The 27,316-nt window shown below is 43.7% G+C and overlaps 1 protein-coding gene across 10 annotated transcripts in view; it reads left to right on the forward strand.

Annotated features, from left to right (window-relative positions):
• Nucleotides 1-27,316, forward strand: part of Vti1a (vesicle transport through interaction with t-SNAREs 1A) — a 317,257-nt gene that overhangs the window by 183,297 nt on the left and 106,644 nt on the right. For 7 of the 10 annotated variants that reach the window (XM_076563324.1, XM_076563327.1, XM_076563322.1 and 4 more), the window contains 2 exons: nucleotides 3,508-3,578; nucleotides 4,688-4,749. In XM_076563324.1, coding sequence (XP_076419439.1) covers nucleotides 3,508-3,578; nucleotides 4,688-4,749 — 133 coding nt within the window. Of the gene's footprint in view, nucleotides 1-3,507; nucleotides 3,579-4,687; nucleotides 4,761-27,316 lie in introns of all 10 variants that reach the window. The other 3 variants (XM_076563330.1, XM_076563329.1, XM_076563328.1) reach the window with 1 other exon arrangement.

Below are 27,316 nucleotides of genomic sequence, written 5' to 3' on the forward strand. Positions count from 1 at the left end.
TTTTCAAGTGTTGGGAAAATAACCTTGTCTCCTCTTGGCAATTTAAAGAAGACTCAACTGGTGTCCTTCACTTTTAAAAATAATTTTGTGGAAACCACATCCTTAACAAAGGTTGTAAAGGGAAAGTTAAGTACAGTCATGCTGAGGAGTAATCAGTACCTTCTGGAGAGTGGGCCGTTCTGCTCCTAGCATAATGGCTCAATTTAAAAATATATATTTTGAATTTATCAGATGGAACATTTTGTGCTGAATTAGATTGGAGGCACCTTTTTCTTCGGCTATATTTGTAACATGATGTAAGCTCCAGTCACATCTGACTTTTCATAGGGAATATTTTAATCCATTCATTGCTAAAGTACAGGTCCAATTTCTTTTCAAGACTCACTTGTGTTTACCTCATGATGAGTGCATACAATTTGTCAAATATTATTTTACGAATGAAAAGGCTTTCCGAGATATGCACTCCTCAGCCTAGATCTTATCTACATTGGAGATGCCAGGCAGGTCCTGCAGGAAGTGTCCTGCTAGATTTGTGTTACATATTTCCTTCTTAGTTCTACTCACTTGGAGACAGGAAAGTATTGAATGCCTATTGTATACAGAATGCAAAAGGCTGGAGAGGGGATGCAGTGTTACCCAAAGACCCTCTGCAAGTGCGTGCCCTATAAATAAAAGGGCTGTGGGTGGACACTATGATTGATTCTGTGCAATTGTAAAAACAATTCATTTTATGTGTTTGAGTGCTGTATCCCCAGGATGATTCCCAGGACCTCTCTGGAGAAAATGGAAGGACAGGAAGGAAGTCTTCCTTCCAGGAATTCATTCATCATGTCACACTGACATGTAGAGCTGCAACATGCAAAAATCAGCATTATTTTGTGCTTCCCATTGTTTCCTAACCTCAGGAAGATGCTTAGTGTCAGCAAGGATACTATAAAGTGTGCATCTCTAACTGCATCATAGGTGCATGCTAGCTATTCCTGTCAAAGACCACAAGAAAATTTAAGGAATTAAAATTGTAGACATGACATGTCACATTTGCCATTATTTCAAGTCTGTGAGCTTGAATTCCTTTTTTCTTTTAATTATTTTATGCATATGAGTGCTCTAACTGCATGTATGCCTGCATGCTAAAAGAGGGCATCAGATCCCACTATAGATAGTTATGAGCCACCATGCGGTTGCTGGGAATTGAACTCAGGACCTCTGGAAGAGCAGCCAGTGCTCTTAACTGCTGAGCCATCTCTCTAGCCCCGGAACTCCCTTTTTTCAGGTAATATTTCTTAGTTTTATTTTATGTGTGTGGGTGTTTTGTCTGTATGTGTTTCTGCACCATGTGCGTGCCTGGTAGGCTCAGATATCTGGGACTGGGGTTACAGAAGCAGTTGTAGGCTGTAGTGTGAGTGCTGGGGACTGATCATCTGGAAGAACAGGTAGCACTATAACCACGGAGCCATATCTCCAGCCCTCTTGAATGCTTTACTGGTGTTTTTGATGAGTGTTTTTAACTTAAATAATTCAAGAAAAGTCAAACTAACCATCTTAGAATTTTTAAATTAAATAATCCCTAAATATCTAATGCTATCTGACAAAGGATTGTATTAAAAGCAATCTCCTCTAATTTGCTTTATTTGATATACAAATATTACTTTCTTTGTATATATTTTTGTCCATAAGACTGATCATCTCTAATATATCTACCTGGGATTTTCTTTATTAGTGTATTAAAATATAAGATAGTGGCTAAGAAATGAAGGATTTTGTTCCCAACAAAGATGACCAGGGCCACATTTTTGCAAGTATCTACTCTCTTGCAAGATGGGATTAATACTTGTGCTGCTGAGTCACCTACTAGAAATAAGGAGTTTGTGGGTGTGGCTTATGACTCCAAGAACAGCCCAACTCTTGACTTCTTATTCCCTTGATACCTTGAGTAGAGGACTACAGATCAATTCAGAGTGGTGTTCTCCCTAGCAAACCTGACAGGCTTGAGGCTCTTGCATTTGCTATCCAGGACTGCCTGCTCAGGGGCTGTGCTTCCAGGCCTTGGAAGAACAACAGTCTGAACCTTGCTGGGACTTCGTTTTTCTCTCTACCTCATTCTTCGGTTCTTTATTCTTTCCATAAATACTAATTGGGATGTTAGACACAGTATCAATATTCTCTTTTCCATTTGTTTGAAATCATGTATCATAATATGATCTATTTTGATAGGAAGTAGTATTGAATAGTGTTTTCCTGAAATAATGACTTTGTGGTGATCATACATATTATAGATTTTTGTTATAAATTAATTATAATTGCTATATTTTAATGATTAAAGCAACTAGAATCAGTAGAAACAGTATGACAAAGTTGAGTATTTCTAGTAGTTTTGATGCAAAACCAGGATGAAAGATGTTCAACTTTGGTGGCTTCATTCACTGTCTTTATTTTTGTGATGTGTCTGCTGGAAACCATGTATGTCTTACAATTGTACCGTAAGGAGAAACTAGGAGGTCTGTGATAAAGAGTTGAAATACATCCAAGAAGAAATACTTTATGTGGAAAATCATGGGCTGGGAAGGCATGCTCAGAGTTGAGAAAGTGTAGGGATCTATGTACAGCAATGCATGTGACCATTTTTATGGTGGCGAATGCTGACAAAGGCAGTTTGAGGTTCTTCTTTTGTAAGTAAGGCACCTCCTGGTGATGGTGAATGGAACTGAAAAAAATCATTCTAAGTAGCTGTGTATTTGCAAGATCAGGTCATACTTCGTGTCTGATAAAATGGCTGTAGTCAGAGGAGAGACTGCCAAGTGACAAGCAAGTGAGATCATTGAGACGGGGAAGTCTTCATTTCAGTCAACAGCGTGGCTTTTAATGAATTGAGCTAAGTGCTGGGTAGTAGTCTGAGCATTTGGAAGGTAAAGTGCTCCTTGCCTGGTTTGACTCAAGAATCTCCAGCAGCTAATAACACATGAAATGAGCTCTTGCTTCCAGGAGAGTGGAGGCAAAGAGACAGTCTCACTACCACTAAATGCAGTAGGGGAAGAAATTGAGGATTACATGCATTAAAATCACAACTGTTGTAAATGAATATATTGGCTTACATAGGTAAACAATGCCATAAGAGAAGGACAGGACTCTCCCATGTTACTCTCAGTGTGTAAAATCAAAGAATGTACTCCACAGTGGAAAGTAATTAATCACTACACCTGGGCTCTCCATTTTGCTGGGAATTTATTTGAGTGGCCTTTGAAAAGTCACATCACCATTAACTCATTGATGCTATCATGGCTGCAGCCTGCTTTTTAATTGCACCCAGTCATCCTCAAGATAGGTAAATTTATCAAATACTGTTTATATATTTCAAATACATTAATTAAAATGTATCTGGTATGTAAGGACACACCGCTTTAATCTTGCTTCTATATCCATGATCATTCTGGTACTTTGGGGGTGGGGGTATGTCGGCTCTGCATATACCCTGTTACCATTCCTTACGTTTTCTTTTCTTTTCCATAGAGCAAATTGGCCAAGAGATGTTGGAAAACCTTAGTCATGACAGAGAAAAGATACAGCGAGCACGTGACCGAGTGAGTATGGATCATGCCATCAGTTACATGTTCATAAATGAGAAGACATAGATAAAAGGCCCCTGGGGTGGACACAAGATAGCAACATCTTAGCTGAAAGGACAGGTGTTGAAGAATGACTAGGGTGAGCAAGGGCCCAGTATAGGAAGAGAAGACAAGGGCTTGAGATGGAGGAACAAGCAGCTGGCTTTCCCCTCATCTCAGAATACCCCTCAGGTAAATATTTTATTTAACTCCATGGCTAAGAAAAAGGCCTCTGAGGGAGATTTTGGAGCGCATCAATCTTTCAGAACAAAGATTATAAAAATGCCCTCATTCTTCCTCACCCTCATTTTGTTTCCATTTATAGTTGTAGAACTTTGCACATTCATATATTAAAGATAAATTCCCACAGGAATGTTAAACCCTGACTGTCCATGAGGCATTTGCTTTTATATCCTGTTCAAGTATCCACCTTTAATCTTTTTGTGTCATCCTCTGAATCTAAGAACTGTGTGTCTGTGTGAGTATCCCAAGTGTGTCTGTGTGAGTGTCCCAAGTGTGTCTGTATGAGTGCCCCAAGTGTCCCAAGTGTCCCAAGTGTCCCAAGTGTGTCTGTGTGAGTGTCCCAAGTGTGTCTGTGTGAGTGTCCCAAGTGTGTCAGTGTGAGTGTCCCAAGTGTGTCTGTGTGAGTGTCCCAAGTGTGTCAGTGTGAGTGTCCCAAGTGTGTCTGTGTGAGTGCCCCAAGTGTGTCTGTGTGAGTGTCCCAAGTGTGTCAGTGTGAGTGCCCCAAGTGTGTCTGTGTGAGTGCCCCAAGTATGTCAGTGTGAGTGTCCCAAGTGCCCCAAGTGTGTCAGTGTGAGTGTCCCAAGTGTCCCAAGTGTGTCAGTGTGAGTGTCCCAAGTGTGTCTGTGTGAGTATCCCAAGTGTGTCAGTGTGAGTGTCCCAAGTGTGTCTGTCTGTGTGAGTGTCCCAAGTGTGTCTGTCTGTGTGAGTGTCTCAAGTGCATCTTACTGTTGGGCTCCTGTGCTGTGGAATTTGGTTACCGTTCAGCAGCAGGTGCTGTAAACTCCTCTGAGTGCTGACGTTCCTTCCATGTTCTTCTGTTCCCACCACATTTTCCCCTTTAGCTCCGGGAAACGGATGCAAACTTGGGGAAAAGTTCCAGGATCCTGACGGGGATGTTGCGAAGGTAAGAGCCAGGTAGGGAGTGATCTTCTGTTTCTCTCTTTTTAACTGTTTTTGTCCCACTGGGATGGGGCATTTTACAGGCTCCTGGGTCCTTCTCTTCCCTCCTAGGCTGTGTCAACACCCTTTTGAAATACAGAACCCTGGTTTTAACCCTTTTTTGAGTTACCCACACAGTGAGTAACTCAGATTAGAGACAAGGCTTGAGCTGGAGGGCTTACCTCAAGCTATGGGAACATTAGGGTTAGACAAGAAGCATTTTTCATAGCCTGAGGAAGGCCCATGGCAGGAGCATACTGACTTCCCTCTCAGTTCTGACAGGGAATGCAGGCCTGCCATCATCCGGGGAACTCTGGGTACCAGCTTTGCTTGTTGTCTTGTTTCACTGCTGAAAAGGAGGTTGCTGAGGGAAGCATGTGGCTTCCTGTACATACTTAAAGATGATTTATAAGAATGCCACAATTATCAGAGTAATCTTTTAAGTACTGTGTGTCACTAAGCTTTGACTGATAGGAAATATTCAGAAGAATATAAAAAGGTAAATGAATGAAGATGGGTAATAGTCTAAGTCTATTCTGAACTTACTATTTTCACTTATGCTATACAAAGTAAAAAGATCGTCTACTGTGATTTTGTCGGTTTGGAGCTGAGGAGTGAGATGGATGAGGAGTGCTGATAATGAGCCTAGAAAGAGCAAACTCTTCTCTTCAGACAACTGTAGTAAAAAGGGAGAGCTCCTCTGCCCATGCGTCCGTGGACAGTACTTTCCAAAAGCTATGTTTGTGGGGCTAAACATTTATCGTGTAAGAACCAAGTAAATGTGTGGTTGTTACATGTTCGAGCTGATGTGATTTCTCTATGACCCCATCAGTGGTGAGCCCCAAGTTCCCAGGACATTACCAACCAAGTTTTCCTCCACCCTTCCCTTCCCTGGAGGGCCATCCCAACCCAGAACCAAAAGTCTGTGGGCACTTAACTGACCTAAAAACAACTCCTAGTCCACAGAGAAGACTGTGGCAACTAAGGGAATGCTTCAGTGCCTAGAGACAACACAAAGAACGGAGAGCTGCCTCTCTTGCTTCCCGGGGAGGGCCCTGCCATGTGAGCTGTAACGAGCATTCTGCATATGTCTCCATCTTGTCAAATCTCATTAAAGAGTCCTCCTGCTTTCTGTCCATTGAGCTGTCCAGAAATCATTCATCATTTTTAGTGTTAAAAAAAATCATGTGGTTATTTAAATAATATCATATTAATGTTAAAGTTCAGCTGTCACTTGATGGTATGGCTTAATCAGATGTAGCATTTAAGAAAAATAGTTTATTCCGGCTACTCCTGGCTTTCAGGTTGGCAGATTCAAATAAGGATTTATGGCTTTCTCAGCCAATGTGCTTCTGCCCATGTTTCTGCTTGATGTACCTCACCCCTCAGTATAGGACACTGCAGACAGTTACCTCAACAAATAGAGCATCCTTTCATATTGTGTTTGAATAAATTTGCAAATCATTTAGAGAGGGTGAAAATGCAAGCAACTTGGGCAGGCTTTGGGCTTTCTGGAGGGAAATCACACTCCCAAGGAGGCTTCACATGCCTGCTGAGAAAATGACTCTGGGGTGTCTACCTGGGATTTCCTTTGTAGGCATGTTCGGTCCTCCACTGACTCACCCCCTTTCAGGATGTGTCTGGAGGATAAACAGAACTAAAAATCCCCAGATGAGCATCACCTTGCTGTGCCTGGGCCGAGGATGCTCTAGGGTCTCTTGGTGTTCCATGTAGGACACTGTTTCCTGACACAGCTGCCATGTGGGGTCAGCCAAGACACTAGGAAGGCACTTGCAGTCAGTGCTGTCACTCAGACTTTGGGACCCAATGCATAGTGGTGGTTTAGGGTTCTGTTTCTAATTACTATCCCACATGTTGGACAGTTGATTTTCTGTGGGGGAAATGCAAACATTTTGCCAATGGGACTTAATTATTTGGTACTTAATTCCTAAAAAGTAAGTCTCTTCAGTTGGGGACCAGTGCTCTTTTGTGTGCCACAGTCACTCAAGGCTCTGACTGACGCTTTGTCCCCATTCCATCACCCTGCTCACGTGGCATTTGATTCCCAACTCTGAGGAGGTGTACTGTGGAGGGAGCCACGTTCTCTACCCCTGGTTCTCACTAAGACTACATAGCCACACTGTGTGGCAGCAGGTGCTTCTGACTGAAGGGAGCGTGTAGAATGGAACACTGCACCCACAGTTCATCTGCACAGGTGTGTGAAGGAAGAGAATGTCCTTGAGCAGGGCACTTACCTATAAAGAAACAAGCCTGTTGGTTTTTTATGGTAAATTCTGTGTGTCAGAGACTGAATACAGATAGGCCAATTCTTTTTGTTTGTTTGTTTTTTGTTTGTTTTTGGTTTTTCGAGACAGGGTTTCTCTGTGTAGCTTTGCAACTTTTCTGGAACTCACTTGGTAGCCCAGGCTGGCCTCGAACTCACAGAGATTCGCCTGGCTCTGCCTCCCAAGTGCTGGGATTAAAGGCGTGCGCCACCACCGCCCGGCCATAGGCCAATTCTTATACAGATTGATTACTGGTTGTTTTAATTTTCGTTTTTAAATCTGTACAGTGAACAGAAATTGCAGGACATCATCCATAATTTGCATCAGGTTATTTAACAGTGACTGGTCTGTCACAAAGACAGGGGGCCCATGTTCATCTGTAGAGTCTCTACCTGTGTCCAGTTAGTTATCTATGAGACTGACCAAAATAAGTAAGCAACAAAGTTTACAGGACCCAGCTGCCTCTAAACCACCCACCACCCATGCCTTTTAATCTTTTATTACCTTCCTTCCTTCCCTCCATGTACCTGTCTTTTCTTTCCTTTTTTTCACTGCTTATTCATGTCTTCAGTAAATATTTAATGTCTGTGTGCACAGCCCAGGGATACAGAAATACAAACACATCTTTCTCTGCCTTTATAATGCTTCAGTGTAGAGAGAATGTGTGCACACAAATGTACTGTAGGAATCACCTAACTCTTGAGGAAGCAGCTCTGACTTTCCTTCTCAGGTGACTCCTTGCAGATCCTCCAGGAGGACTCCCAGAAGCACTAACAGCTGGGGGTGGGGGTGGGGGGCATGCAAGCTATGGTTTAAATGGCTTATAAACATAACCTAATGGCAGAAAATAAGGGAAATAGAATAAGGTTGGTTTAATCAAAAAGTGAAAAATGGTTTACAAAAAATGAAGTTATACAGAAAATATTGACATATCTGTTAGTGAGATAACAACTGGTCCAGTCAACCAGAAATTCTCTTTCATGTAGCTGCACCATCTTGCCAAAGAAAGAAAACAAAGGAGAAAATTGGTCTGTTCAGAATTATAAGAGGAAAACATGACATCAGAATGAAGCCATTGCTGATTCCTGAAAAGTCATTTTTCTTTTCTCTTGACATAGATGGAGAGCTACCTCAGACAGACTTCATTTCCTGGCTCTCTAGACAGACTTTAAATAAAGTGAGATTCAGAAAATACTGAACATAGCTACAAAACAATAGCCACTCATGTGGTAATTGGAACCATGCAATGGAGTTTTCACTGACTGTCCCAAAATGTGATTACTGATGGTTCTCCTCAGGTGTGGTGGGTATCACTGGGGCTCAAGTGTCCCTTCCTGTATGTGTATGTGAGTGTCCATGTGTGTGTTAGCAAGCACGTGTATTTTCACTGGGAATTCTATTTTTTTCTCTCTTTTTTAATGGGAATTCTTACTATATCAAATAGTGATAGAGTCAACAAAAATGAAATTAGATATTTTCAAGACTTTCATTCAATAAGAAAGAAAATTACGACTCTATTTCTTTTACCTCTCAAGTAAATAATAACTCATAATTTATCATTGCCAGCTTCTTTTCTAGCAATACCTAGATTCCCATAGAATGTAGCAAAGGTGTAGTCTGGGAGCTCTCTTGGCATGAAGTTGGAAGACATGTTACTGCTATATGCCAAGGGTACTGCATCATCCATGCTGGTGCCAGGGTCTCAGCAGGAGACAGCTCCTGTGTGACGAGCTCAGTGTCATATACTTGACAACGGTTACCATGCATACTGTCGGGAGGCTTCCTTCCCAGTGAGCTCTGCATCCTTGTGGCATCTAGGACTCCGCTCCTAGAGGGGGTTGCCAGTGTGTCTTCTGCAACTCCCCTGTGAATGAAGAAAGCAGACGTCGCAAATGCAGGGCCCTCCAGTACTGTTTAGAACACATTGACAAGTGTGCTGCTGTTAGTTACTTCAGTCTGGGAACAACGGGACTTTTCCTTGAAATCACCTGTTCTATTAAACGTGGTTAGTAGAATGACAGGTAAATATAAATGTACAGTCAGACATTTGTAAGGATAGGGGTGAGGTCAAAGTGAAGAGACTTATTTTACATAGGCCATGACCAGAAGTGTAGGCTGCTTTAGAGGTTAACTCCTCCTTGACCTCACTGTGCAGGAAGCACTGGGTTTGGTTCTAGGTGTTATTGTAATATCTGAGCTCTGCAGGGCTTTCAGGACTGTAAGGAAGGGCATTAGCAATGTGGTCATGCTTTACACGTAGAAGGTGTCCTCTCTCCAAGGGGACTGCGCTCTTTCTCCTCTTGATCTCACCGCCCCCTTCCCGACTGCCTCACTTAGTAGTGACGGCTGTGGACACCAACTTGGTTAAGGTCTCAGGGTCTCAACCTGGAGTTTCTTCAGCTCTTAATCAAATGTTCCTCCTTCCAAATAAAAGGACTGAACTTCTGTTCATTCTCGGTCTTCCCAGGTGGGACCTGGGCTAAGTGCCTGCAGCCACGAGAAAAGGAGGCCTCCGTCTTGGTCCTGTTTGTGGGACTAACTGCCCCGCTCATCAGTTGGCTTGCTGCCTTTGTTCTGTGGCCTCGCCAAGGCCAACAAGTTAAAGAACAACTCTCTGTTTCCTTATTCAGATTCTTCTAATAACCACTTGTGCACGAGGCCAGGCCCAGGGCACACACTTAGTCTCAGCTGCTTGGGGGAACATGACCACAAGGATCATGTGAGACCAACCCAAAAGAAGAAGGGGAGGGGGGGAAGGAAGAGGAGGAAGAAAGACACTGCCTCAGAAAACAAGCAACAACCATTTTTTTTTTAACCTCAGAATGTTGCTCTAGGTTCACAGAGTGAGACACTAAGGCTGTCTCCTGTGGCTAGCTCACATGGAGCAAGTCCTCACATGTGTCTGACCCTGTGTCGTGCTCATGTCTGTGATGTGGTTTAGCCTAAACCACCTGGCATTGTCACCACTGTAGAGAATCGAGTCCCCCAGGACTACAGCACGGAGCAGATCTAGGGTGTGAGGCCAGCTGGTCCAGACTCCTGGAGGTTCCTGATGGCAGGCTGTACTTAGAGCAGTTCACGGCTTAGTGGCAAACAAGAACAAACTGGCCAATCCTCACAGTGCTGATTCCTGCCACTGCAGGGCTTTATCTGATTCCATTTCTTCTGTGAACCAACTACACACTAAACAAATCCCTTAAGTGAGGACACTGTTAACGTAAATTGGAAATCAAACCCCTGGATAGTATGTGTGGGCAGGTGTCCCCATCTCCTCTTATTATCCTCACTGGTCTTGAAAATGCCACATTGTTCCTGTTTGTTAGTAGTCAACACCTGCAGCTTGAGGCCTCACTGGTCCCTCCTAACCAGTAGGTACAGTACTACCATGTGGTAGATACCCGGTTAACATGGGCTTGCTTCACCTTCAGAATGACTCTTGTTCTCGTTTTAAGAAACATATTGAGAGGTGTGGAGCGTGGGTCTTTAGTCTCGAGACTTGGGAAGCAGAAGAAGCTGGATCTCTGTGAGTTTGAAAGCAACCTGGTCTACATACTACATTGTGGGCCAGCCAAGTCTACATAGTAATCACACACACACACACACACACACACACACACACACACACACACACACACACACACGATGGAGGGGACATGGTGACCATTAGATCAGTGTCAGCATCTTGTACCTGCTGTGCCTGGATCTCCCTCCTGCTCCTCTGCAGAGCGTCCGTGTCCTCACGGTGGGCAGGTGACCATTACAGATGTTTGGTGAGGGTGCGAAGAGCATAGAATGAACGTTACTAGGTCCTGCTTTAGGGATGTGCTATAGCCCCTGTGTGCCAGAAGCGTCTCTTTCGACTCTGCTCCTGGGGAGCCTTTAGGGTTGTTGTTTTTGAGCATTAATTGGAGCCAATAAAAACCAACAGTGTGTAGCAGGAATGCCTATGCTCCCTCTTCCTGCCAGTGTTTGGCAAATATCATGGTAAGAAAATGTTATTTTTGTGTCTAGTGCTACATCACCTGGGGCCATTTCCTCACTGGAGAAAACAGTCCCGGTTTTGTTTAATTATTAAAAACGACATTCTGCGTAGGCTTGGGGAGGCATGTGCGTAAGAGTTAGATGGTAGGCTCAGTTGGCTGTTTGCTATGATTAACCTTTTGTGGGCATCTTCTCTTTGCCTCAGCTTCCTCACTTATAGATAGGGGTGACAGGTCTCTACCTCATAAATCCTTAGGAGAGTCAGTGAGACAGTGCATGTAACGGTGCCTGGCACTGTGAAGATTTCAATAAATGGTTGTTATCACTGTTACCATCAGTGCTTCGGAAACACACAGCCAAACCTCCGAGCATTAGCGAAAATCTGAGAGGGAATTAAGAGAGTTTTCTAGGTGTGTAAATTTTAACTTGACATTTTAAATTGTCCTTCTTTTCACTTCCTGGGTTCCCAAAGGATTTCTAGATAATTACAAATTACTGGTAATATAATAAAATCCTATGATTCTTTCCTGATAGCCCTCCTTCTGTGGAGCCATGGCTCTTCCTTTATCTAGGGCCTTCAGCTGGCCACGGTGCTGAACTCCCCTAGAGTTCCCAGAGTTCCATGGGAGCAAAGCACCTGATTTTCCCACAGTAACTGTTTTGGTGGGGGAGATCCCCCGACTTGTTTCTGTGCCTCCTTCCCTCCTCTTTTATATGTTAATGTATGATTGGCTGATTTATCCACCACAATGCAAAACCAGCGGTTTCCTGTTGGAGAAGCCCCCCACCCGCACCCCCACCGCCACTGCCGCCCTCAGCACCTGCTGACACAGCTTTCCCACTCAGCTTCACCTCCACGATCTGGAGGGACTAGCCTCTTGGCAGCTACCCGTGGGCAAACACCAGGTCCTCACTGCAGCTGATGATTTTATCCCCAGCACTAGTTAGACTCCTCCCTGATTTTTATTGCTCGGCTGGTCACTCCTCCACACAATGCTCTCCCGTTGTCATCCATACTGGACAGAATGTTCTGGATGTGAGGGACAGAAACACAGACCAAACTGGCTAGACATAAAGGAAGGGATATATATACTGCCTCGTGTATGGCTGAACAGACCGAGAGCTTTGATAACAGGTGCTCTGTAATCTAAAGGTTCAAATGGTGCCATTAGTGCTGGGCCTTGATCCTGGCTACTCTCACCTCTCTTGGGAGGGGGTCTGTCCCTCTGCAGGAACCTTCTCTATCTTCGCTATGACACTTAATGAAAAGAACTATGTCTGAGGTTTGGTGGGACGTGGTTCTTCTTAATCATCCCATCTGAGGTAACAGCGTGGAGTCAAGTTGGATCTGATTGGTTCTGATCAGATGAAAGTCATATCCATGATCTGATGTTCTAGAAAAGAGATCCTGTCTTGGGTACAGACACATGGCTGAGGATGTGGGACTCCAAGAGAGCCCGCTGACACAGCACAGATCTTATGTTCATCATACTCCAAGGGAACATCCATCTCTCCTCACCAGGCCCAGGTCTTAGTCACATGGTCCTGCTGAATCCTCCTAGAAGACACTAGCATCGTCTCACTTCATTACATGAGCTACATGTGTATTATTAGCAACTGTATCTCAGTTCTCTGCTAGACCTGTTTTACCCACTCCCTCCCCACTGTGTGGTAAAACCAACGGAAATAGGCCAGGGAGGAATAAAATGGAGGAGAAGTGCGCCACACCAGGGAAGGGCAGTGCTCAGCAAGTGTGGATTCCCACCGGACACCAGCGCAGGTTCACACCCACACCAGGGGAGGGCAGTGCTCAGCAAGTGTGGATTCCCGCCGGACACCAGCGCAGGTTCACACCCACACCAGGGGAGGGCAGTGCTCAGCAAGTGTGGATTCCCACCGGACTCCAGCGCAGGTTCACACGCAGGCTGAAAACAGGACAGAAGTGGGCCCTTGGTGGACAGTAGTCTACTGGGGAGTGAGAACATGCTGGCAGCCTGAGGGGGAGCTTTTCTGGAGGAGTGCCCCACTCCTCCTGATGACAGTTTATACTCAGCATGGGGCCGTGGTTCTCCATGACAAAGCCTCAGCCAACCACCTTTGGAAGAATGAGTGCGAACCCCAGTTCCTATGGGGCTAATTTAGTTGAAACCATGCAAGTGTCTCCTTCTTGCTCTCTGGCCGCACGTAAACGTGTTCATCCGGAGGTACACTCTGTACTCTGCACTGAGATTTCTGCCCACTGTCTCATCTCAGGAGAAAGGCATCTTCTACTTTTTCTCTGTTGTGAGCCACAATTTGACCTGATTCTTGAATTACCTTTTTCTTCCGCCTTTCTTCCCACATGCATGCCATTCTTTAATGAGACTGAGTGACGAGCGCTTTACCTTCACCATCAATGCCTTCTTTGAACGCAGCCTTGAGCTGTTAACTCGAAGAAGGCGCCCTAGGCCTTCCTTATAAACAAGTAATGGAGCCCTCGCCCTCCCCGCTTGTAAATGGCTATTTATTAACATGCACCATCACTGAACAACATTTTACAGTTCCAGGCCCTGCCATCCCACCCCTGCCTGCTCCATTGTAATTGCGGGAGGCCTTTCACACCTGTTTCATTAAATGCTCGGGTGGGGACAATAGCCCAACTGGAGAAATCCAGGGTGAGAGTGTCTCCTCCACAACCCCCTTGTGCTGCCACCACCACTGCCTCCCCGACCACCACATACACTTTATTTGAACACTCACATTGTAGATTAGCGTATTCATACATCAGTTCTAAAAGGATTGCTGTGTTATGAGACGGCACAAAGGCAGCTCAGTAACGGCCCGTGCACAGTGCAGGTGGTCAAGCCTAGCTGCCACCCAGATCAAAAGTCAAACAACTGCGAAGCTGCTTTTCAAAGTGCAGTTAGGGAGACAAGGCGACGTTTATCTGCACGACGACGAGAGCGGGTTATAGCTATACATCACAAACTGGGGCACAAAGCAGCGTTTCACAGCCTCACAGCGTAAAGGAACCTAACGCTGACAAGTTCTCAGGGCATCTCTGGCTTGGTTTTGTTTTCTCTTTATATAATTTTTTCTATAAAATTAGTATCTTACTGTGTGGCAATTGATAATTATTATTTATGCTTCACTGCCATTCCTAAAGTAGCTAAGAATCTTTTAAAGCCACCTTTAGGGCAGGAAATGGCTCCTTTTCATGGCTGCCTTTTATTTTTTCAGCAGCATTTAAAGACAGATTCCTATTTATACCACACAAGCAGGTTTGTCTGTTGTAAACAAAGTTAAGTGCTGGGAATTGTGCCTTCCCAGAAATGGTTTCCAGGGAAGCCATAATAAGAAACAACTGGGGACCACTGGAGACTCTGTCATCTAGGTATTAAGAAAGAATTTTTTGCTTTGCTAGGAAAAAAAAAAAGCAACAGTTTGTTCAGAAACACATTTAATATCCAAAAATGAAATTAAAATATTTCTTAAGTTACAAACTTTGAGGTTGTGACTTTTCCTCTTTAATGTCTCTGACAACCCTTGACAAGGTGGCCATGACACGAAAGAAGAATTTTTTTTTTTACCCCAATAGTCTTCATAAAAGAATTTGCAAAACACTGAAAAGTCTTCTTTGGTAAAGTTATATAAAGAACTTTAGATCTGGCATGTGAATGTCTTTGGAACATGCTAGGATGATAAATTTGAGCTGAGTTTGAAAAATAGTGTTAGACAAAGCCCTGAAGCCCTCAGTGTTCTGATCCTTCATGGTCTTATGATGAGAGTCCTGCTGACATTTTCTTCTCCAGTCGGTTAATGGGTTAATGCATCAGAATGAGCTCCCCACATACCTGGAGAAACCACACTCTGTCTCAAGCCTTAAGAAAGTAGTTCCTCTCCTGGGCTAGCTTCCCTGAGTTTCTGAAGCACTGGATGTGTGTGTGTGTGTCTGTGTGTGTGTGTCTGTGTGTGTGTGTGCGCATGTGCCTGCACCTATGTGTACATGTCCACGTGCATCTCCAGTAATGTTCTTCTAAACTTCCATAATCTCAAAATAGTCCCAAACAATTCCTAAATTCCTGAGAAATGAGGCAGAATCATTGACGGTGCCCATGTCCTAGCTAGATAGCATTCAATTACTCTGATGCCCCCACCCCGCCCGATCCTTTGAAGTGTGCTGGAATAAAAGAAGCACTGGTGTCTACTCTGTCCTGAAAGTTCACCATTTCTCTGCAGAGGCGGGAGGCCTTGCTTGGGAACAGTTCGCCATCAGGAAGAATCATCAGCTCTGTCATGACAGTAAAATACAATGGGGCTGTGTATTGTTTCATCTAAGGCAGTCTTTATAAAACTAAACTGGCACTGTTATTATCTTTATATTTATATTGATAGCCAAGTACTTCAGACTGGTAATTTTATAAAGAATGGACATGTATGTGGCTCTCAGTTTATGAAGCTCAGGTTCCACCTGTGGGAGCCCTGCTGCTCTGAAACAGGCGGAGGGCACCATGTGGCATGGCAGAGCAAGTGTGCTAGCTTGAGTCCCTTTCATTCCTGCTCTGCCACTAATTGCTCATGACAGCCCCATCTTCTAGACTCCTAATCCTGGCTAACTCCCAAGAGCCTTACCTACAAATACCACCAACATGAAACTAAGCTTCCAATTCATAGACCTTTGGGAAACATATTCAAACCATAGCTGTTACAGACATCACCTACAGAAATTAAGTCTGATCCATGTCCTCCCACCAAGGTAGGGCAAAATGTGGTCCAGCCATCTTGGGTTCAGCCAGCTTTGCATCGTGTCCGCTGTAATAGCATCAACATCATCTTCAATGCAGATGTCAGTGTGTCCCCTGCAGACTCTCTCAGACCTGTGTCCTTGAGTGGCTCAATATCTGACTTTATGTACATGGGTGAAGTTCATAGTAACTTGATGTACCTGGTGAGTGAGAGATCAAGGGAGAAACAGATGTCATGGGAGATGACAGTGAGAGAACATCCTTTGTCCCTGAGTAGGCAAAGGAGACTCCATGAAGGAGACGCAGATGACCACCTGACTTGAGAATCACGACATAATTCTCCACCCACATATGGAGCCCACCAGCCCCTGTTTGGGCAGCAGATCCCGGTTACCAGGGTGGTGCTGGCCAGCTCTGATGGCAGCAACCTTGTTGAGGGCACGTAGGAAACTATTCATCTGCTCACAGAGTTAACAATCCAACTCAGGTTGGCTTTCCTTAAACTTAGCTTGCTAAGAAAGCTTTTTAATTGTGATGGAACTTAAGGTTTCCTACAAGAGTCCGGACCCCTTGTAATCACTTAAATAGTTCTAATGTAAGCAATTATGAAAGTAAAAACCTTTTTATATGTCAGAAAAATATTAGGAATTTTCACATGCCTAACTAAAGTAACATATCTAGAAAACTTCCTGGCCTTTGGAATAGTACTGTACATTGACCATCTGTATTATGCATGTGATTCACGAGAAAATGCAAAGAACATTGACAAACTATGTGAATTGGTTTATTATGTTATAGTATTGATTTGATAAGTATATCACTTAAAATACTGAATTTTTCCATATATTCCAATTAAATATTTCTCACTGAATGGCCGTATAGAAATAAGTTCGTTGAAAACTTGCCCAGTCAATAAAGAAAGCCATTCATTTTCTGTTCCGTAGACATGATCTGAAGCTACAGCCTTTTAGGTCTTTTAATCTGTTTGTTCAAGGCCAAGCTATTTATATGGATAATTTTTAAAGCTTCTGTATAAAAAGGAAAAAGAACATTTTATTTATTCACCGGGGTTTTTTATGCGCCTTGAAATCGCATAGATAAAGTAGTTTCAAGCTCATGGATCTGGAGAAGATAAAAGGTCTCTTATTTTATAAGGCTTTATGTAAGCTTTTCCATTGCAGTTTTCTCATGGCTAGAATTTTTAAAATAAAACATTATTTCACTATTATAAACCAGAGTCTGATGTAGGCATCTTTTTCCTGCTTTGAATTACATGTTAAATTATGCATTTAAGGTTGGGTTTTTTTGTTTGTTTGTTTGTTTTTTAAACTACATTTTACCCTCTGCATTTCAACAGTTCCCTTGTTGGATAAATTGATTTACCAATCCTCACTTTTAGTGTCAGGCAACTATTTAATGACTAGAATACTGAATATTAAGCAGAACCGAAAAGCTGATTAACCAGTCTTAATAAGCACAGAGTGAAAGGCATTACCTGGTTTTGTAACACATTACTGTGAAGATGAAAAGTATTTACCTCTTCTTCTTAGAGGCCTTTCGAAGCCTCATAGACTGAAAAAGAAGGGCATGTTTGAACCCAAGGGCCTCCAGGGCCAGACCAGATTCTGGGAGAACATTAGCAGCCGTTAGCTTTGCCATGTCAGGGCCAAGGCACAGCTTTCCCTGGCTGGAGCATTCCCAAGCTATCACAGCCATCAGACAGGTGGGGAATAAATATTGTAGAATAGTGGGGCATTTGAAGAGAAGCTCCAGATCTAGGGGACTCGATTTGGACAGGCTTCAGTTGGAGCCAACAGGTGTTCCTGGGAAGAGCCATCCTCAGATGGCTGGGGGGGGGGGGGGGGGGGGGCGGGGATGCCATTCTTTCATACACATAAAAGTGCCCCTTCCCTCCTGCAGGAAAATCAGAATTAACTACAGCTCTTTCTTTTGAAACAGGAAAAGAGAAATAAAACTAGAGCACCAGGTTTGGGCTCCTGGATTTCCGTCAAGTGTTCAGTCTAGGCTGAAGGAGGGAGCCTGGAGCCAGAGTCAGTACAGCTTCCCATAGTGGAGACGCAGGGATGCGGGATGGGTGGGAGGCAGAGACCTCTGCACCATGTATGCACTCTGGGACGCAATAATCTCTCCTTATGCCGGTCCTTTGTTTACTCACCAAATGCTTCTTGAGCACTGGGGCTTTCTGAAATCGTGGAGTTAAATTAAGTGCTGGAAACAGTGGACTGTGTAGGAAGGGCTGCCCTCAAGATGCTCAGGCTAAGGTGTGGTCATCATACTTGGTCTGGACATGAAAGCGAACCTGAGGGTCTTGGGGAGACTGGGCAGAAGGCAGTTGCTGACATCAGACATTTCCTTTTGTAATAGCAGCACATGAAGATATAAACCACAGGTTTCATTTGGGGTATTCTTTTAAAATTACACTTCTTCAACTAAATGTAAAATAATAACAGGTTACATTTTAAAATTCTTTCCTCTAATTCCTCTTTCTTGAAACAAACTCTTCTATTGATTTTTAAATATCCCTACTAGCCGTGAGTCTAGGGCTATATTTTATTTTCTCAATGGTGTGTTTTTCTACTTATCATAATTGTAATTTTTCATAATTATTTAAATTCTAATAAGGATTTTTTAAAACAAATGTTTTACTTCATAGGGAAAATTATCAAGAAGCATGAAGCTACCAAAATATGATATGGCACCCTATAAATATGTACATTTTTTTCTTTTGTCATAATTGTTTTTTGAGATTATAATATAATAGCATATTTTCCCTTCCCCTTCTTCCCTCTAAATCCAGACACCCCCATCTACCCCTCCTTGTTCTCTTTCAAATTCATCGCCTCTTTTTTAACTGTTTTTATCTACATATATGGGGGAGGTGGTGAGTATATTCATAAATGCATAAATACAACCTGCTCGGTCTGTATAATGTTACTTGTGTGTATGTTTTCAGGGTTGACCATTTGATATTGGGTAAACAGTTGATATGATCTTCCCTGGGGAAGACTATTTCTCCTCAGTTGCATGTAGTTCTTTGTGTAGGGATGACCCCTCTTGACTTGACCTGACAACAGTCATGGATGCTGGCTGTGTCTGTTGGGATCCCCCTTGTTCAGCGTCTGTTTAGGCAGTCGTGTTGGTGAGACTTTATGGGTGGAACTTCTGACATTCCTAGGTGACAACTTCACAGAAAACTCCCTGATCCTCTCACTCTTACAGTCTTCCCACCCACTCTTCAGTAATGATCCCCAAGCCTTAGATGCTGGCTGAGGTGCTGAAGTGTACTGTAGATGTATCCACTGGGACTGAGGTCCACAACTCTGCATTTTGATTTGTTGTGGTCTTCTCCATCTGTTGCAAAGAGAAGTTTCCTTAATGAGAGGTGAGGTTTCTTTTATTCTTTCTGCTTTCTCTTCTGCAGGGTTCCCTGAGCGTTTGATGGAGAGATCTGCTTAGGGCTGAGTGGTCCAAGGTCTCTCACTCTCGGTGTAATGTCTGCCTGTGGCTCTCTGTATTTGTTTCCATCTGCTGCAGGAGGAAACTTATCTTGGTGATGGCTAAGCAAGGCACTGATCTGCTTCCCTGCTAGAGTCCATTTTAATTTCTTTATGTATCAGTTAAAAAATTAATTTACATGGCACATGGTGGTAGACACTTTAAGATAAAAGGAAACTGGAATAATATTCTTTGTACTCACACTGGCCAGAAATCACAACTGGCAAAACTTCAGTACACTTCATTACAACTTTTTCCCAAGTATTTTGCTTACAGAGAACATATAACTTTATATTCTGCTCTTTGCATTCATTATACTGAAAATGTATTCCCAAGCCAGTAACAGCTGTAGTCATTGCTCGTGATGATTTTTATAGTATTCTCTCACTAGAATATCTCTTGTGTTAAACGATCTCAGAGTTTGTAGCTTATAGCTATACATTGATGGTGTGTATCTCTGTCCATAGATTATATTATCTTTTTAGTGTGGCATCCGTGAAGAGAATAATTGCTCATCTTGTTTACGACTCCCATATCCTTGGCCTCTTAACTTCCTAGGACTTTGTCATCTGGAGTCTACTTCAAGTGAAGATACGTGACTGGGATATAGTGATTCATGTGTAGGAGTGGCCAGCATTTGCATACACATAACAGATGTGTCTGTACATCTGTTTATTTGGCTGGCTGTCTTATTTCTATACTGTCCTTCTAGGACTCTATAGTTGTTGAACTATTTTCTTCTGGCCTTGAGTGTTTCAGATTAGCTGAAGGGTAGACCAGGTTGTGGCTCTCTAGTGTGAGTTTATAAGTTTCATTGGTTTATTTTGAGTTTTGTCACTTTGGGGAATTGAAGTCAGTCTACCCATGGCCTTTCTGGATGGGAGGACTTTCTCTCACTTTGCATAGACCATAGGAAACTAATTGTCTTTCTTTGTGTCTTGGATTGTGTGTGTGTAGTAGAAAACCCTCCCAGATTCTGGCCATTTGTGATATAGACTTTAATAGTATATTGGGTTTTTTGTTGTTGTTCATTCAAATTTAATGAAATACTTTGATAAATGGACCAGGTACCATTTTAAACTAGGGACTATGAGGGATCTTTAAAGTCGCCCTCAATAAAGGGGCCATACAAACCATTTCTGCAGCCCACCCCTTGGGCTGTATGCCTGGGTGGTCTTCTTTTAACTGTTGCTGTTTAATTATTGATGGTTTACTGACACAAGGCGTAGAAGCCTTAGGGAAAATGAAATCTCACGTTCTAGTTTCTTCAGATGAATCTTCTTTGAGGTGTAAGTGTCCCTCTAAGTGATACAGCAAAGCAGGAGTTAGGAGGCCATTCTTCTTCTGCTTGGCAAAGTCAGCCCCGGCATTCCTGGTTGGAGTCTGCTAATGCATGTTGAAGCTGAGGCATGGCTGTCATGTGCCATAATAGCAGCCCCACAGGCCTTCCTGGGCACAAGACTCTCTTCCAACAATGAAAATGGCTTACCTCCAGGAACTGATGTCCCTTGCTGTCCTGCTGAGTCAGCACATTCTGGAGAATGCCTTGCTAGGTATGCAGCAAAGGAGATCCTCACCCTCCAGGAACTTGGTTCCTGATCAGAGAAAAAGCACTCAGAATGAATGGTGAGAATTCTGTGAGCAAGTCCCAGACTTGGGGGGTCACTGCCAGCTTAAAGCAGCCAACTGAGTTTCATAGAAAACACGGAATTTGGGGGCAAGGTGCTGATTGCATGCTTGTCTCTAAGTCTGATGGCCTCAGTTTCATCTGCAGAATTTGCATGGTAGAAGGAAAGAAGCAACTTTTGCAAAGGCCTCCTTTAGCACACCATGTCATGGTCACACGTGCACATAAACATACACACAAAGAATAATAATAATGACAATAATAATAATAAATCAATAAAATTAAATGTAAAACTTAAAATACTTTAAAAAAAAAGTTGGCATTTGTAATGCCCTTGCTGCAGGGCTGTGCTTCGCACAGACACAGTTAGAAAGGACACCAGGCCAACCGAACACTAGGAACAAAGATCGGAAAATAATGTCTTATAAGGAGGTCATGGCTAGCGATTCTGATTGGCTGATTGCTGTCCAGTCTCTGATCTTTGCCTTTCACGTTCAGATTCCCCATGTTATTGTAGAGTCATGACAGTTCGTATTAACATCAGTATTTACCAAGCATGTCCTCTGTGTTCTGGACAGTACTAAAGAGCTGAATTCTTTCATGGTCTTCATGTAGCCCATCCATGTTTCTTTCATGTGTTCTTCAGAGAATCATGAACAGTACAATAAGCCATGTATGTGGACAGCATGGGTTTCTGGTAAACACTGGGTTTTCTTTGGGAACCATGTCATCCTGAGGTAAGGCCCCAAGCAGCTGAAGTCTTATTAGGCTTTTCTGCAATGCTGACCTTGACTTGCTCTGGTGTGACATGTTCCCTCAACTCTGCAAATGCATCCTAGTTCTCCTCTCTAAGACTGAGTTAGTGTATGGGCAAGGAGATCCAAACCTACAGTCTGGAAGAATCCAGCAGAGAACCTGGGCAGGCTGGACTGGAGTCCAAGTCCTCCATCCTGATGGAAGCAGCATGGCCAGGCTCTGCAACTGTTGGTTGGTTGTTGTTTTTCAGCAACAGTTTTTCTTTAACTGGACTTGAAATTTCAACACAGTTTTCTGTGAGGGAAAACATGTTAAGCATTGGTCTTGTTGGCCTCAGCTTTTGACAGTTTTCCGGATGAAAGTCATCTTGGCTCTGACGCTTTGTCTCCACGCTCACCTGCCTGTGAACCAAGTTCTCTGGCTTTTATTATCCTTTCTTGCAAATGGCCCACAGCTGGCCTGGAAGAACCCAGTCTGCAGTCCCCATCAGCATGATTTAAAGAATTGATGAAATACTTGCATGCACCTGGCAGAACTCATAGGGCCCCGACCTTTCAGCTCTGTGAGGCGAAGTATGACTGCTGTCCACACCCCTAACTGGGGGGGCAGCATGTAGCACGGCATCATTGCTAGGACCCCTTGGCATTTATCTTTTCTCTTCTGATTTTCAGTTTTTATGCATACAGCAGTGTCAGTGCAGAAGGGAATATTTTTAAAAAGAGAAGAAAAAACCTGCTATACCCCAGGATGACTGCAGTTCTCTACATATACCTTTTTAGCCATTGATGCCTATGTTGACATTTTCTTTATGTGGTTCTAATTCCAATGTAAACAGAATTTTACATTCTGGCTTTTTCTTTTTAACTCAACATTATAGCCTGCACTGCTAACATTACTTTGATATTGTAGTTAGTAGAGTCTTTTACATAAAATGATTATGACATTTATAGAGGCTCAGGAAAGCCCAGCAGCATGTGCTCGGCATTCGTCGGCTTTTTCAAAAATGCAAGGGCTGTCTGTAGCATGTCTCAGAGGTCCCCAGCCTGTCTGAGAAGACCCTCTTTTAGGTTGGCTTCTGAGACATGCCTGTCCTGTTCTAGATCGTCCATTCAGGCCACCTGCATATAGAAATGGTAAGCGTTTGCAGATAACCTAAATGACACTATGCATATATAAGCAAATGTTGCCATTCACTCCGTGGTCAGAGTGTCTGTGGTCAGCATCGTCCCACTGGAAGGTGTAACTAGATTTGGTTGAAGGATCTGGTGTGTGCTTGCCAGGTACCAGAGTGTATTGCAGTTGTAGGTCGTGGCCACCTACTGGGTCTTGGACTAAGCAAGCAAAACTGGTCTGCACCTCAGGGAGCAGAAAGGAGGCCCTTGAAGGAAGGCGTCCAGAGGAGGACTCCAGGATGGTGTGGGAAGGGGTGTGTGGTGGGGGATGCTGAGCAGCCAGGGGGCAGTGCTGGAGCATTTTCCATCTGACAGAAGAAAGGGTAATTAATGTCCACTTCACTTCACTCTCCTGAGCCTGGTCCTGGGGAAGGTAACCCGAGGAGTCCTTGTTGTTCTATATTTCTTCAGAGGAAGTCTAGGCCAGAAGCAGCTGCAGTTCTTGTTTTGTTTTCATTCTTAGCATCTGCATAGTTCTGTTTTAATTTATTTGCATACAATAAAATTCACCCAACTTGAGTATTGCGTTCAAGTTGGCAATTCGGTACAGTTGTAAAACTGCCATGACCCACAGAGACAAAACAGTCCCTCCCTCCATTGCGGGTCCCCATTCCATTGCACTCAGTTGTCCCCACACTGATGTGACAGCTGCTTCCTGACAGCGGTTTTGCTGTCGCTGGAGTCCCATGTGAATGGAATTGAGCAATATGTAGTCTTAGCTATGACTTCTTCCACATACTGTAGAGCTTTTGACATCCACCTGTTTTGTCATGAGTAAATATTTCATGTCTTTTAATTACTGAGTAATATCCCAAAGTAGGGTGTGCTAAATTTATTTATTTATAGCTAGGTAATGAGAACTATAGACTGCCTGTAGTTTGGAACTAGTATAAATACTGCCACTGTGAACATTAATGTACACATCTTTGTGCAGGCATGGGTTTCTTTTCCCTGTGTAAATATCTCGGAGTAGGATTAGTGTGTCATAAGGTAAATACACGTTTAGTTTTACAAGGACTTGACCAAGTTTGTATTTCTGTGGCAGTGTAGGAGAGTCCTAGTTGCCCTTCACACTTAACTCATCCTGTGTCCAAGTAGAATTCAACAACTCAGAACCTTTTGAATAGTGCATGGCCTCCTGATCACCAGAATTTCTGTCCTACTATGTGCCTTACTTGTTGCCATGACAAAGTCCCTGACATGAAGCACTTCAGGGAGAAAGGTTTGTTCTGGTTTATAGTCTGAGAGGTACAGCCCATCATGGCGAGGCAGGCGCGGTGGGAGGGATGGTGAGGCCGCTGGTCACATGGCATCTGTGTTCAAGTAGCCAACAGGAAGTAAGGCTATAAATTTTGACCTGAAGACCCACCCCCCAGTGACCACTTCCTCCAAAGAGACTCTGTAGCTGAAGTTTTCTCCAGTCCTGCCAGGCCCACGGTCAGGACAAACCTCTCTCTCCTGCCAGACCCGCAGCCACTTAGACCCAACCGAGTAAACACACAGAGACTTATATTACTTACAAACTGTATGGCCGCAGCAGGCTTCTTGTTATCTAGTTCTTATATCTTAAATTAACCCATATCTATTAGTCTATAAATTGCCACATGGCTCGTGGCTTTACCTTACATCTTGCTTGTCATGGTGGTGGCTGGCAGTGTCTCTCTCACTCAGCCTTCCACTTCCCAGAATTTTCCTCTCCCCTTGTCCCACCTATACTTCCTGCCTGGCTACTGGCCAATCAGTGTTTTATTTATTAACCAATCAGAGCAACACACTTAACATACAAAACATCCCACAGCAAGACTCCACCTCCTCAAGTCTCCACAACTTGCCAGAACAGTACTGGGAGACATTTCACATTCAAACTACAAGACTGATTCATGCTGTTGGCATGTTGCCCACCTGTTATCTGTACATTCATGACCTCAGCCACACAAGTTATTATCAGCAATTTTATATCCTCATCACACACTGCAGGGAACTGTGGTCAAGAGCTGGGTCTATGGGGACGAGAAGACTGGAGTTGGAATGGCAGTCTCTTGCCAGTGATGCACTGCCCGAACAGAGTTCTCTGCACTCACTGTGTTCACCTGTAAGATTCAAGGTGTTATTCAATGGTTTGTGGTAAAAATAAAATTATATAGACCATGTCAAGCACCTACCACATGGCCAGGCCCATGGAAAACACAGTACAAGTGTCTAGAATAGCCCAGTGACTCTCCATAGTATGTGTGTGTGTGTATCGGAGTAACCCCACACACCTGTGCTACTACCCCAGCTTGCCTATAAAATCCAATCATCAGGCTGCACACAAAGATGTACGCTATCTAAAAGCAATGTGACATTGGACAAACTACTTACCCTGTCTGGGAACTAATTTTTCAAACAGCCAATGCTAGCATATTTGGTTTCCACAGCTATTAAATTCTTCCTGGGTAGATTTGGAGATGGTTGGAGATTATACCTGTTTCCTGAGAAAAATGTTAGAACACAGGCAAATCTTAGCTAAATTTCAGCATGCAAGCAGGCCCCCAATCCACTCTACACACCTTGTCCTCTAGGCCCATCCAAGTCCCTGCCATTTTTCCTAAAGGTGGGGGGAGTGGCAACAGCCTGCTCAAGAGACTCCCTGGAGGCTGCTGGGAGAGTATTCTAGAAACAGAAGGGAGAGTATTCTAGAAACAGAAGGGAGAGTATTCTAGAAATAGAAGTCACCTCAACTTCTAGTCAAAATTAGTGGTAAAGTCTTCCTGCTAAGTGGATGGATGCTGGACTAAGCCATCCAGTCAAGGACAGCATTTCATAGAAACCCAACAGGGTCCCCTGAGATGCTGATAACCTTTCTACTCGTGAGATGGGCATGCTAATGACACTACCTCAAGCCTGTCCTCATATTCCAGTCCCATTTCTAATGCATTAATTCATCATTATTAGCTATGCTAATTAAGAGTAACTAATTAATAAGGTAAAGAAAGCTGCCACACAGTCTTAGCTGCCTCTGGAATTCTACTCTTCATTAGTGTTTCAAACATCATCTAAATACCTGCGGGAGGATGTAGTCCCATTTGGTCACTCCAGTCAAACACTCAGCACCCTAGGGTGTACATTAAAACTAACTAATGCACAGCTACTCTCTAACAGAAGTGTTCTTAAGGATAATTGCAGTGCACACAACAGCTCTTCATGTGACGGGTCCAATGTGCTGAGCAGTCAGAACTTCGCATGCCTTGGCCTCCACTTGGTGGAAAGCATGCAGACACCCCAGGCCGTGGTGGAGCCTTCCCTCCGTGGCCTCAAGGAAGTGTGGCTCAGGGACACGGCGGAGATTTCAACTGTGCATGATGGCCCTGTGACCTGCCCTATGGCCTGGCCTCATCTCCCAAGCCTCACTGAGTTGAGGGGCCACCGTCTCATATGCATATGTGTCCGTCCATCTCTGTTCAACACACTTTCTTCTTCAGTGTCGGGTTCAAGCCAGGCCTTATGCACTGGACCCGTCAGTGCTCTGGCACCGACCTACCAGTCTCCCCACTTGATCACATGTGTTGCCCATGGAGTCTTGGTTTAATGCACATAATGGTTATATACGTCAAAATAAATGCATAGTTGAAAACCTGAAGTAAAGTGTCTGAAGGACTACTGAATATGTCACGTAAAAAGCCATCTCCACGCTGCCTGAGAGGAGCGCCTTCCCTCCAGCGGTCTTCACACAGCATGCTGGGGACCATTGCTGTGTTGTCCTTGGGTTTCTGGCCCATCTCCCCACTCGACATTGGGACCCTGGAGGGCAGGGACTGGCTTTCATCTCTGCATCACCCTGTCAGTGAGTCGGGTACATAATGTGCATTCAATAAATGTTTGATGAATGAATGAATATCTCCCTTGTGAGCCCAAGCAAAGTACCATCAGCAAATACAAACATTTCCTGTCTGTTTTCCCTCATTTGATTCCTAACCTCCGATAAACTCCTGAAGTACAGAAACATGAAGGAAAGCGTAGGTACCAAACATTTGGAAGTGAAGTATGGCTGGTTTGCCCATCCCTTCGTTTCATAACCTAAAACCCCTGTTCCTGTCATTTCCTAGTGTTAGGGGCATTGAGTGACATACAATTGTAAACAAATACATCAAGTCACCTTCCCAAAGTAAACTAGAAAAGGCAGGGGGGCAGTATTAATCTCATTAATATGAGCAGGTTTTTACTTCCAAACACCCCGAAACAAAGTAGATGATGTCATTCTTAAAAGTATGTGTATCAATTTGACGTTGTTCTCAGAGAGCAAACATTGCAAAGAAGTCAGCTGACCAAAGCGATGCGCTCATGTTTCACCTGTGAGAAAGTGTAACACAGGAAAGGGTTTGAAGTCTGCCTTTCTACTGATTTCCATAAATGAAAAGTTTACATTTAGGAAGCTCCTTGACATTGTGCTTGCCTTGAACCCTCTCTCCACATGACGTTTGCAGTGTTTGCT

Source organism: Peromyscus maniculatus, chromosome 1 (assembly GCF_049852395.1).
Source record: "Peromyscus maniculatus bairdii isolate BWxNUB_F1_BW_parent chromosome 1, HU_Pman_BW_mat_3.1, whole genome shotgun sequence".
In the NCBI taxonomy this organism is placed as follows: Eukaryota; Metazoa; Chordata; class Mammalia; order Rodentia; family Cricetidae; genus Peromyscus; species Peromyscus maniculatus.